At 37.1% G+C, this 12,460-nt stretch overlaps 2 protein-coding genes across 5 annotated transcripts; one reads left to right on the top strand and one right to left on the bottom strand.

Moving 5' to 3' along the window:
- The first annotated feature begins 246 nt into the window (after positions 1–246).
- gpx4a (glutathione peroxidase 4a) lies at positions 247–11,084 on the top strand. 4 transcript variants are annotated; one of them, XM_042417456.1, is made up of 7 exons: positions 247–288; positions 9,012–9,106; positions 9,211–9,355; positions 9,656–9,807; positions 10,000–10,024; positions 10,267–10,326; positions 10,725–11,084. In XM_042417456.1, exons 1-7 carry the CDS (start codon positions 262–264, stop codon positions 10,755–10,757), a joined length of 537 nt encoding a protein of 178 aa, XP_042273390.1. In that variant the 5' UTR covers positions 247–261; the 3' UTR covers positions 10,758–11,084. The 4 variants fall into 4 exon arrangements, with proteins under 4 accessions (XP_042273390.1, XP_042273387.1, XP_042273388.1 ...); XM_042417453.1 differs by lacking the exon at positions 247–288 and adding an exon at positions 6,249–6,410; XM_042417454.1 differs by lacking the exon at positions 247–288 and adding an exon at positions 6,252–6,383.
- Positions 428–4,682, bottom strand: polr2eb (RNA polymerase II, I and III subunit E, b). Its single transcript, XM_042417452.1, has 8 exons — positions 4,477–4,682; positions 3,166–3,340; positions 2,903–3,018; positions 2,657–2,737; positions 2,468–2,526; positions 1,464–1,542; positions 960–1,032; positions 428–578 (listed from the first exon to the last, which is right to left on the bottom strand). Exons 1-7 carry the CDS (start codon positions 4,531–4,533, stop codon positions 967–969), a joined length of 633 nt encoding a protein of 210 aa, XP_042273386.1. The 5' UTR covers positions 4,534–4,682; the 3' UTR covers positions 428–578; positions 960–966.
- Positions 11,085–12,460: the final 1,376 nt, after the last annotated feature.

Below are 12,460 nucleotides of genomic sequence, written 5' to 3'. Positions count from 1 at the left end.
GTTGGTTCATTATTGTTGTTTGTGATGTTTACAGGTGACAGAAGAGAAAAGGGGAAGTAGGGTTATCAAAAGGTGAGCGGGTAAAATATAATTTAACCAAATGAGAAATTGGTAGCACTGACAAGAAAGCTATGATGTATTCACTTCCTCACAGCGGGAGGGACAACAGAACAATTCATAGCTGTGGACGGTAACTTTGATCTGTGATGTGAGGCAGAATCAGCCGGCCATTTTTAAAAGCTTCAGTCTGGCAGCTACAGCATGGCTTTCAGATGGAGAAAGAGGAAGGTAGGTTTCTAAAAAATCATTACAGCATAATGTCTGTAGATTATAAAGCAACAGATTTGTGTTGTGCTTTAAATTAAAACCTCCTGTTTGTTAAATGGTGAGACTGTGAACTGCATAGGTTAAAGAAAACAACACTCTGTTCCATTTTGAATAGTTTATTTTACAAAATCAGTAATTACAAGAAAAACAATTTAAACCACATAAGCCAAAAGCAGAGAGATAATCCATGGATGAAGGCTGTGTAACATCTTGTTTCCTTCACTGGTCCAAAATGTTGATCAGAACAAAATCTGGGAAATAAACACAAACAAAATACTTTCCATTTATGTTGGCTGATGACTCCTGTTGTGTCAAATGTGAAGGCATGTAAAAACACGGTTTGACACCTGCAAGACTTTCCAGTTAATTTTGACAACTCGCAACAACATCATCATCATCATCACACTTCATGTATGAACACGTCTTGTTTACACATGAAGTGTGGTGACCTCGCCTAAATCCCAGAACAGTCCCAAATTCAACACATGCAGAGGTCTTTAAATTTCTAATGCTTTCAAGTACATGAATATAAATAATAGTAAAACAAAAATAACAAAAAGTCTAATATAACACACCAAATTTTATCTGATTGTCTTGACCTTAATTAAAGTGTTTGTCCAAGTAACACTTACCTAACTGTCACTGCACCAGTCTGTATGTGATGTACCTTCCAGCTGTTTCACTAGGTCTGATGATCTTTACTACCTGGAAAAGTAGAAGAAAAATAGCAGAACTTCACGTACTTTGACAGCCTCCTGTCTCACTGTTGACAATTAAATTAACATCACAAAAAAACAACAACAAAAAAAAGAACTGTCACAACTATACAGTTTGAACACAAGGTGCTTGTTTTTGTGGGTTGAGTAACATTCAAATGAGAGCTGCTATCTAAATCTACAGGCACGCTTGATGTGCAGATAATAGCCATAACCAGAACGTTGCTACTGCGAAGTCTGATGGGGCAAAAAAACAATGCGGCCAAAACAGTAATAAAGTGGAAATACTCTTAAAACACCTTTAAAACATCATATGACAGATCATGGAAAACAATTTAATAAATGACCGACCCAAGATAAAACACACAGCACCATGCAGCGATAAATGTTTCATGCATTATCTCAATTAGAAGAGTCTACCTGTCCTCTTTTCAAGCCGAAGTAGCGAGCCACAGGGTCCCCAGCTTGGATCCTCGGCAACTGACTTTCCTTTAATTTACTGAGGTAAAAACGTTAAGGAATGTTTCATAAAGACATTAAATACAGCGTGATGGCGGTCTTTAGCTAAATCACCAATTTAATTCTTTATGACAAATAGTAAGTATTCTGAAAAAGTGAGTTTTTCATAATATAGCCCCTTTTAAGAAAAATCTTCAGTGCTTGTGTGTATGTATTGGGGTCTCTGATGTGCCTATTAAAGCACAAACTGTATAACAAGACCACCAAGGCCATTCAGATTTGATGCCCATTCTTACATCACATGGGGCAAAGCTAAGGGAAACAAATTTCAGGGCTGGAGCAGGGGACAGCCCCATGCTGACAGACAGCTGATCAGCAGAGCAGAGCTGGATAGTCCTGCGTCACTGCTGCTGCTGTCTCATATTCAGGAGGAAAAAACACCTGATCCTGCTCTGATTAGGAGCAGTTTACCAGCAGGAGGAGTTTGTTTATAAAAATTTTGGGATTAAGTGGGTTCATCTTCAATTTAGCCGAAGATAACACTAGAATCACACACCACCTCCGCTCCTGTCATCGGTAATAAACATCTTAAATGCTGGTGAGTTTGTTGTCGTTGCTGCAGTATTTGTGCCTTTAGATGACCTTATTTTGAGTGTGGATGGAGCAGCTACAATGTTAGCATAGCTCTGATCAATCTGAACTCCATTCAGAAAACAGTTAAGTAGTACTTTCAGCATCCTTTTGATCCGTTTATTGCAATTAAATCACAGCAAAATCTACGTTTATTTACACTCAAAAAAGCAGTTCTGAACGGGGCTGTTTAGACAGGATGAGACGGCTGCTGTGGTGCTTGATCCTAGTAGTATTTTGACCAAAGCATGTCAGATACATTTAACCCCAGGGAAGTGTGTTAACTTGTGGAAAAGGGGTATTAATATGGCCTCTTTAAGTAATAGTAAGGATACTATCTTGCCAGAAGTTCAGTCACTTCTTCTTTTGTCATGACAATGTGCTCTGGAACAAGCTGAAAGACAAAACAGAAATGCATCAAAAATAAAATGTAATCACACTTCTGAAGCATAGGCTGTAGGCTCATTTAGAAATACATTATCAATGGGATTTTTATACAGTGGACTTCTGAGTATGTTGTTTACCTCATGCTCTGTGATGTTAATAAGCAGCTCCTGTTGTAGAAACTGTTCCAATATATATTTGGGTGCCATGTCTACTAAAGACTATAGAGAACAAAATCCAAAACAGAGACAGAAAGACAGAAAGACGATATTGTCACAGCATAATTACAAGAGACACTCAGAAATCATAAACTTTATCCTTTTCATCACACAAAAGTTTGTATTGGCATTTAATGTAAATATAAATTCTGCAAATTAGGTGTTTACCTGTTTGGCAGATGGTGTCATACCCATCTGAACAACAATGATGGCTCGTGTGATGTTCTCCTCCTGCATCCTCTGACAGTACATCTTAATCGTTTTGATTCCTACTTTTGGCTCCTCTGATAGGGGACAGAAAAAGATGACTTTATAATTTCACACAGCAGTATGGGTCACACAAATAGATATAAAGTGAGAGTTCATCAGTAAATATAGTATGCTGGCCTCATTAGCTACAGGACAATTTGTGTAATTAGGTATTCACCTACCAGGAAAGAAAACAAACATCTGGTCGGTGGGGTCATCATTGTGTGCCACCAGCACAGTGAGGTCTGTGCGTCTGGGGCGACCCTCGCTGGGCTTGTCTCCGAACTGACTCTTGAACTCGTCCAGTGTCTGGTCCAACTCGTCCTGTGTCACCAGGTAGCCTCTATCGTGGCAGAGCTGAGGAAGTCAAGGTGAAGCCGTAAAGTGAGTGAGTGTAACCATAATGCTAACACAGCAGGCCAGAACAGGCTAGAGATTACAAACCACCACTATCATGATACTGAAGTTAGCTTCCGATTCACAGCTTCTGATTCAGGGTTAAGGGGAAAGTTAAGGGAAACAAAGATAGTGATTTTTATAGGCAGAGTCTGCATTTCTTTTTTTACCACTTACACTTATGTAAAAGTGTTAGACATCATAGCAACCCACTTTCAGATTGTGAAACCTTTATTTTGCTTATGAAAACTGAAAAAAGGGCGATTTCACTGCTTTTTTCCCCCCATCCAGATCACATTAGACCAGCTCCAGATCAAAAACCACTATACTTGGACCTGTCCAATCTGGAATAGATTGAAAAGAGACTCCAGGGAGTCATTAAAACACAGTTTCAGATTTGTGAATCCTTTAATCTATTTGTGAAAAATATAAAGGAAAGGTGAGAGAACAACGACCATTTTGTATTTAAAAGAAAATTTACCCTATAAAGATATTGTGTGATTGTATTTCAAAAAGGTAAAAATAACTTTACCTTTATTTTTAAGTGAGAAAGGGGAGCGCTACATAGCCATAAGTCGTGTTTTTTTTTCTTCCATTTTTTACAAATAGAATAAAGGTTTCACAAATCTGAAAGTGGGTTTAAACAGTGTTGATGCTTTTGCTTCGATGTCTAACATGTTTACAAGTGTATGTGGGGAAAAAACTGAGAATCAGTCGCTAAATTTCATTATTAATGTTTCCCTTAACTTTCCCATTAACCCTGAATCAGAAGCTGACTTCAGCGTCGTCACTACCTGCAACTGTAGGTGTTTTTCCATTTTTTCCATTTTACATGAAAGGTTGGAGTTAGGTCTATAGTTTAGGTTTAGTTCTGCCATTTCTGCGGAAAGAGGTTTGTATCGTGTCGCAGCCTGAGGGTAATTTACAGCTTCCTGAAAGTGTAAATTCAAAGTCTCTTGTTCTCAAAAACAAGATTAAAAAAAGAGCTGTAATTGTACCAACATCAACCCTAAACTGAGGATAAAATCAACTACATCGCCGAAGCTAACTTACATGCTAAGCTAACTAGCGAGCTAAACTGTTCATATGTAAATCACCTGCATGATGGTTTTGCGAATCTTCCATAGTCTGTATGTTTCCTCTTCGTCATCCATACTCTCTCAAATGCTTCACTTGTTCTGGATTTAATTCAAACTTCAATTTTTGGTCATCTATCAGATCAGAATATACAAAAACCCTTCCGGCCAAACATGCGACGCACGTTCTCGTTTACCGCACAGACTGATGACGTCCGCTTCTTCTTCTTCTTCTGCGGTGTTTGCCGGGATCCATGTAGTCGCATTACTGCCATCTTCTGGCGTTACTCAGCTCTTACAATGTCCTGATTATAATCTTTGCATTTCCTCCCTTTTTGACGTATACCTATTGCAGTTGGTGATGACATGTTCTACAGTTTCTGGCTCCTGACAATGCCCACAGAGACCAGTTGGTTGTTTCTCCCCCTGACCCCAATGCTGTTGCCGCTCTGTGTTGATTTTTCTCCATACAATGCTCTTTCTCTCTTGTTTGGATAGTTTGATGCAAATGTCTATTTTTTCTTTCCTAAGTCCTTGTTTAGCCAGTTTGTCCACTTTTTCATTTCCCCCTGCCATCTATATGAGCTGAGACCCATAAGAATATGATGTTCGCGCCTTGTTCTATTGCTCTTGGGTGAATTGTCATTATTTTGACTAATAAAACCTGATGACTATTGGACATACCCAATTTAAGACTAGATAGTCTAGATTGATCTTTATTGTTCAATCCATTCTAGAGCCATAAAAATGGCCTACAACTCAACTGTATAAACAGCTGAGAAATCCGAAGTGCATTTAAATATTTCAATCTTGTGGCTTGGTACTACAACTGCAGACCCTGTACTGTCTGTAGCTGGGTGTCTGACAGTTTCTTCTTCCTTGTATATTTTTAAAGGCGGTTTGCATCCAAAATGTTGCATTACCGCCGTCTACTGGATTGAAAATAAACCTCAATTCTCCTATCTAATCTAAATTATTATGTAATAATTAAATAAATAAACAAACAAACAAATAAATAAAGTTATTCCCCACCCATCATCCCAATCTATAATATTGTGTAAATTTGAAAACCCAATAAATATAAATACATTTAAAAATCCTACATAACATAAATCCCACTAATGTCTTAGTTTCACGTTTTGTTGATTTTCATGCTAACTGAAACTTTTTGTAAAAATGAAAATGAATGACTTACTCTCAATCTCTTTTTCAACAGTAACTTTGTTGCCACATTTAGGTCAGATTTTAGCTGTCATTTCCACTATAAACGTAATTTTAAACGTTCTGTTAAAGATGTTATAATATATTTTGAATGTAAAGACCCTAAAATGGATTTCACTGTTAATGTGATGATTGTAATGGGTAAGTTTTTTATTCGCAAATGTCGTTTTTCAAAGAAATTACCATTATTTTCTATGTTCCCTAACGATTTCACATATTTTTGAACTCGTTAAAATCTCTTCAAAACCAAAAGAATATATGTAGAATCGATTATTATAATTACATCTTTGGAAAATGCCTTTATTTTATTTTAATATTTATTTTTATTTTTATTTTAAAAAATTGATTGTTACGATAAATAAAGTTTCAATAAAAAAAATTTGAAAAATGTAAAAAATGTAGGTGAAATTTTAAAAACAACTACGTTTATAATAATAATAATAATAATAATAATAATAATAATAATAATAATAATAATAATAATAATAATAATACACTTTATTTGAATTAACTTTCTGAATGATTCTCACGTCGTGTTTCATAACAGCCTGCAGGGCGGAGTCTGCAGCTACACTCAGAATGTAGCTATTGATCTGGCTAAATGTAGCCTCTGTTTTTTTTTTAAAAAAAAAAAAAAAAAAATGAAGCCGCTACATGTGATTTTGACATTTGGGGCTGTGGCGAGCAGTGGAGTACTACTGGCGATGGTACTGTACTTTGTATTTTCCACAATGGTAATGTAAAACCTCTACGGTGTTTCGGTGTAACGACTGACCGTGTTAACTGGTGACTTTCGGCAGATGCGTCGTGGTTGCTCCGAGTGACGGACGATAGCTGTTAAGAACACAGCCTTTAATTTTACTTTAATCATTTTAAATGCATGCTTATCTGTGTTTAATAACTACGCTGACTATTTAGGTTAAATTGTGCACAAGAAGAATTCACGTCTCGTTTCTTATAATGTGGGAAACAAACCGCAGCCTATAAGTTGGCAGTGCAGCTGTAGCCTATTTTGGGATTTTATACTGTTATCCTCAATCGGAAAGTGACCCATATTCAACCAATATATAATGTATATAATGTGTAACCGATGTATAATAATGATGACTCCTCATTAGACGCTAGCTGCTCTGCTAATCCATGTTTGTCCACATTAGAAGTCACTTCAAGAAATGTGAATGCTTCTTGCTTCCGTTTAATTTACACACTGTAAGACAAAAAAGAGGGCGAGACTAATATTTATCCGTATTGAACATCTAACTTCATCTCGACAGCTGACGTCACTAAGATAACGACGGACTCTGAAGGTCACCAGTTAACACGGTCACAAGTTAAACCAAAACAGCGGTACATACATGTTTGTGCTCCTGTGATTTGTAATTTGCGTAAAAGTGATGTCAGCAACTGCCTGTCTTCAACATCTGTATATTCAACAGCTGTTTTTCATTCATAAATCCTCCACGTTGTGTCTTGAATGTAGTTTCAGAGTTTCTACTGGTGCAGTTAAAGTCTGTAATTTGCATTTAACTCAAGTACAACCACCTTCATGGTTGTCCCATGCAGTTCATAAATTGGTGCAGGGTTACACTGTACGAAGAGAGGTTGAGCTACCACTGTTTAGTATTTGCACATCACTGAATTGAAGGTAACATGAGTGTTGTTTGTTTCTGCAGCAGCACTCCCTCCTCTGGCTGGTCGCCTGTATCAGCTGATGATCAGTTTATCATTCTGGGAAATACAGTGACAGGCTCAGTCATTTTAACGGTTTTGTAACACAAGGTCATATCAGCACGTTTTCTGTTAAGCTACAGCTGATATTTTATTATTCCAGCATTTCTCTCTGCAATGTAGTGGAATAGAAGTGTTAAGTAGCCTAAATTGGATATTATTTTATATTATTATATTGAAAGCTGTATTTCTGTTCTCACAGTTCTTTTCACATGAATATGAAAAGAACTTTGGCTGTGTACTCCTGCTTAGCCATATTGTGCAAAAATATGTTTGTACTGCCTATAGAAATTTCTCTTAGTTTATTTAATATATATAGTTGTTCACAAAACATATAATGTATCGTTTGTCATTTTCATTAACATACACTTGTGGCTAGTTGATTGTATGTTTTGAATCATATAGTTTATCTATAAATATTTAAGAACATATACATTGTAAATTTTCGATATTGATACTTGTTTGTAACTATTTGTCAAAGCCAAGCCATGAAGCATGACTCCCAAGCACACCTGCCAGAAAACTGAGAAATAATCTGATCTAATCAGATCAGCAATTTACCTAATCACTTGGTTAGTTATGCAATGTTTTGCTTGGCAGTTCAGCCAGTATTACCAGATTTTAATTTGTTGTTTTGTCATGGAAAAGTAACTTGGCCAGCATTCTCTAACTGTTCAAAACACTGAATCTCTTGTTGTCTCGGATTATAATTATCTGGTAGTGTGAACAAACCATTGTGACTTTTATGTCTGAGTGAGATTTGTTTTTGTGCTGCAAATTATTCTGCTGCACTGATGTAACTTTTATTTTTTCTTTGAGTCATCGAGCACATTATGTAACAAGGTTATGAGTTTCTACAGACAGCCTCCAGCCCTTTGCCCCGGCCACATGGAACTGAACCCCTCATGACCTAAATGTTTTGCTTTTATAAGGAGTCTGTAACAGTCTGTATGAGGTGATGTTGTGGACTGTGGACCGCAGTACACCTGCATTTCTGATGTGGATTCATTAGTCATCAGAGATAGACCTATTGGAGAATCACAGCCTATCTATTCAGTTAATGATCACTCGCTGCCTTTACATGAGGACACTGGAACGTTTGCTCTCTCAGTAGTGGGATTGTGGTCTGACAGTGAGGGTGAGAGGACCTTACTGAAGGGCAATCATGCGCCTGATAGGGTCCGCTGTCCTTTTCTCTGTCCTGCTGCAGGCTATGGTAAGACTGAATGAGATGAGAGCTGAAACACTGGTTTATGTTGCAGTGCTGGAATTAGCTTTTGGACAATGTCAGGTTGTGTAGCCCTCAATTTATCACTTGTAATAGGATGTGACATCTGTGAATTGGATGCATTCCTAATAGATTTCATTTTAATTTATTTTGTTACATTTTATGTATCTATTATGTAATATAGTTGCGTATTTTTTGAATGATTTGCACCCAGCAGAGACTCAACCCTCTAATTCTCAAAGATAACTTTTCATCGGACATGTGTATACCGATTTCTAATGTATTTCTTGTTATTTAATAATCACACAGCAGGATAAAAGTGTCTGATTCTGGAAGAAAGCTCCCATCGCTTAACTCTTTTTTTCTTTTTTTCTGACAGTCTGCACCGACAGAGGACTGGCAGACGGCCACGTCTATTTATGACTTCTCAGCGACAGATATCGATGGCAACCTGGTTTCCCTAGAAAAATACAGGTGACTTTATGACATATCCTCTCCCTAAATGTGCAACAGCATCCTATTACAATCCACCAATCAATGAAACATTTTGTTTGTGTCTATTTATATTTCCTTTTTAGGGGGAATGTTGTCATCATCACCAATGTTGCCTCTAAATGAGGCAAAACCCCAGTAAACTACTCTCAGTTTACCCAGATGCACGCCAAGTATGCTGAGAGAGGTTTACACATCCTTGCCTTCCCTTCTAACCAGTTTGGGAACCAGGTACATTTCACATCACTCTGCAATTAACCAGTCTGCTCATAAATCACAGATGCAGAATGTAAAACAACATGGTGATATGACAAAGGTCTTGATGAGACCTCACAGTGTATCTTTAACTACCAACATGGAAGTTTGGTCATTAATGCCTTTTTATTTATCATATCTGCAATCTGTGAAATCAAGGGAAAGATTGGATTACATTATGTCAACCTTTTATCTTTTTTTTTATCAGCCCATTTTCCATTTTGGAATAGCAGCTATTTTATCTATCATTTGATATTCTTATCCTTTGCATTAAAGGAGCCTGGCAATGAAACTCAGATCAAGCAGTTTGCTCAGTCCTACAACGCTCAGTTCGACATGTTCAGTAAGATCGATGTGAACGGGGCCAACGCCCACCCTCTGTGGAAGTGGATGAAGGAGCAGCCCAACGGGAAAGGCTTCATGGGAAAGTAAGTGGCAAACAAATTATTGACTAAAAGCAGGGTGGCTTTCACCTGAATATGAAACAAAGGCATTTCATGATCAGTTATAGGTATAATGACATGAAACTGGTAAATATGTTTTTGATTGAATTACATGAAGATACTGTATATCAATTATTGACTAACTTCTAACATGATTTATTTTTTTAATTCCTGCAGTAGCATCAAGTGGAACTTCACTAAGGTAAATATTTCAGTTATTTATTATATGTTTAGACATCAACAGAGTTTATAGCTGTCCTCGTATTCTTGTGCGTCAGTGATAAGCCAGCGTTATCTCCTCTGTATTATCAGTACAGCTATGAATGCAATATAGCTGGCTAAGCCATATTTGAAGATATAGAATTATGTAAATGTTTTAAAGTATATTCTTAAAAAACACCATTGTTAAAATTTCATGTTTCCTCCTTTTCCTTTTCTGTCTAGTTTTTGATCAACAAAGAGGGGCAGGTGGTGAAGAGATACGGACCCTTGGATGATCCAAGCGTACGTACAAAACATCTCACTTTTTACACAAATGTTCTAAATTTAGTTGGTTTAAATGTTTTGATATCCTCTCTTATCATCATCTCTCCCATGTGGCCGTGTCATTATTTTTCCTGGCAGAGCTACATTGTCTAAACATTGACAACAAATCTTTTCATTCGCTGTCATAAAACCAGTCCGATATAAAACTGCGGACAACTGAAAACTCCGCTGTTGTGCTGTGAATATGAGACAGGAAAAAATGAGATTAATAACTGAAATGAATCAACAAACGAGAGAGAATTGGAATTAATTATAACTTATAACTAATATTGTGTATTGTTATGTATCTCCAGGTCTTAATATGTTTCATTGCCACATGTAATAAATGTCAACTTCTGCTTTTGTTTTTCTTCCAGGTGGTGGAGAAGGATCTTCCCCAGTACTTATAATCCCCTAATGTATGACTGATACATCATTTACTGATACTCAGTCCAGTTTGTTAATCCATAGCCTGTTTCCCTCCTTTCTCGGCCTCTCCAAGCATCAGTGAATATATTTTTTTGGGTCCACCCCAGACTAGTGACGGTCAGCTCATAAACCCGCATGGCGGACAGGGCAGACCTGATGAAAAATGGCGTGCAAACCTCCTGGGAGGATTACCAAGCTTATATTCATGTAGTTCACTGGAGAGAAAGAGAAAAGGATCCATTAAGTCTCTGATTAATGTGTAGCATTGTTTCAATAATAAACTGCACTAAGGTTTTGTTCTAATGATATTTTTGTCTACGGTGTTTATTGTCTGTCAGTAACACATCGGCAATTTTCAAGTGTAAATACTGGTGTTGGTTGTAGGATAGACGTGTGTTAATGTTTTGTCACAAGATATTGATGTGCGCAATGATTCATTCACTCATTATGTATAATGGAAATGGTTAAAAGTGACAGAAAATCCATTTCTATCTCACTGAGAAATGTAAGCGTGTGTATCAGAAAATCCTTAACAAGTGAGTGGTAGAGCTCAAAATGAAACTGTGAGATTTGTCCCTCTGGGTAGAGAAACGCACGACAGTCTTATCTATTCGACACTGGATGCACAGTACAGCAACTCAATACTTATAGGGTTTTTTCCATTAGCCCGGGTTGGCCGAGCCAAGCCAACCCGTGATGAAATGCGTTTCCACTACAGCCTTAGATGACAGACACATTTATGATGTGTTGCTATCTTATTACTTGTAAGGGGGTGAACAGTACACACTTCTAGATTTGTACATTCCCACACTATAGAGCTGTTGCAGAGACACTGATTAATCTATTAAACCACCCCATACAAACTATAATCTCATAGATGCAGAATAAAAACTCACAAAGTGTTGATTTTGGCAGAAGCCTAGATCAGTGGCTCTTAATCTGAGGGTCGGGACCCTACAACAGGTCAGGAGGTTAATCTAAGGGGTCGCCAGATGATAATGATGGTGGGAAAAAATTAAAATTGTATTAAAACATTATTATTTTGTAGCTTTTTTCTCATCTTTGTGTTTGCCTTGTGAAATAATGTAATGGTTGAGTTTTTCAGCCTCCAAAAATTATTATAATGAAACACTGTGAAAAGGGAAAATCACTCTCTGATTGAACTGCTCACACAACTCATGGACATGCAACCTGTAAGCAGTGTTCACAAGAAGACATGACTATGACACAAGCAAATGAGGTTGGGCCTAGATGAGATAAAACTAATCTTTGCATGAATCCTTATAAAGCCATACAGTTTTATATGAAAAAATCCCATCTACCTTCTCACGTTTTCCCCTGGAAAAAATACAACTGCCTGCCAATAATTCTATATTAGGCTGTGATTAAAATAAGGCAAGTTAAAGTCTAGAAACAGGCAAACTTGAGGTCTTGTTAGAGTTGTGTTTTGTGCTCTGTGTATACGATAGATGAAGAAAACAGTTGTTTGAGATTTTAATCAAGTTGTATGCATATTAATACTCATTAATCTGGTAGTAGAAATGACAAACGATAATTATAACCTTAGTTCTGGGTCATATGGGCAGCACATAATAGTGTTATTATCACTTAGCCTTCGATTTTGGAGCCAGACAAGTTTGACATTTTTATATAATACTGTATGATTGGGATGAGGTCAAAAGGC

The sequence above is a fragment of the Thunnus maccoyii genome, chromosome 7, assembly GCF_910596095.1.
Source record: "Thunnus maccoyii chromosome 7, fThuMac1.1, whole genome shotgun sequence".
In the NCBI taxonomy this organism is placed as follows: Eukaryota; Metazoa; Chordata; class Actinopteri; order Scombriformes; family Scombridae; genus Thunnus; species Thunnus maccoyii.
This window is presented reverse-complemented; position numbering and strand designations above follow the sequence as displayed.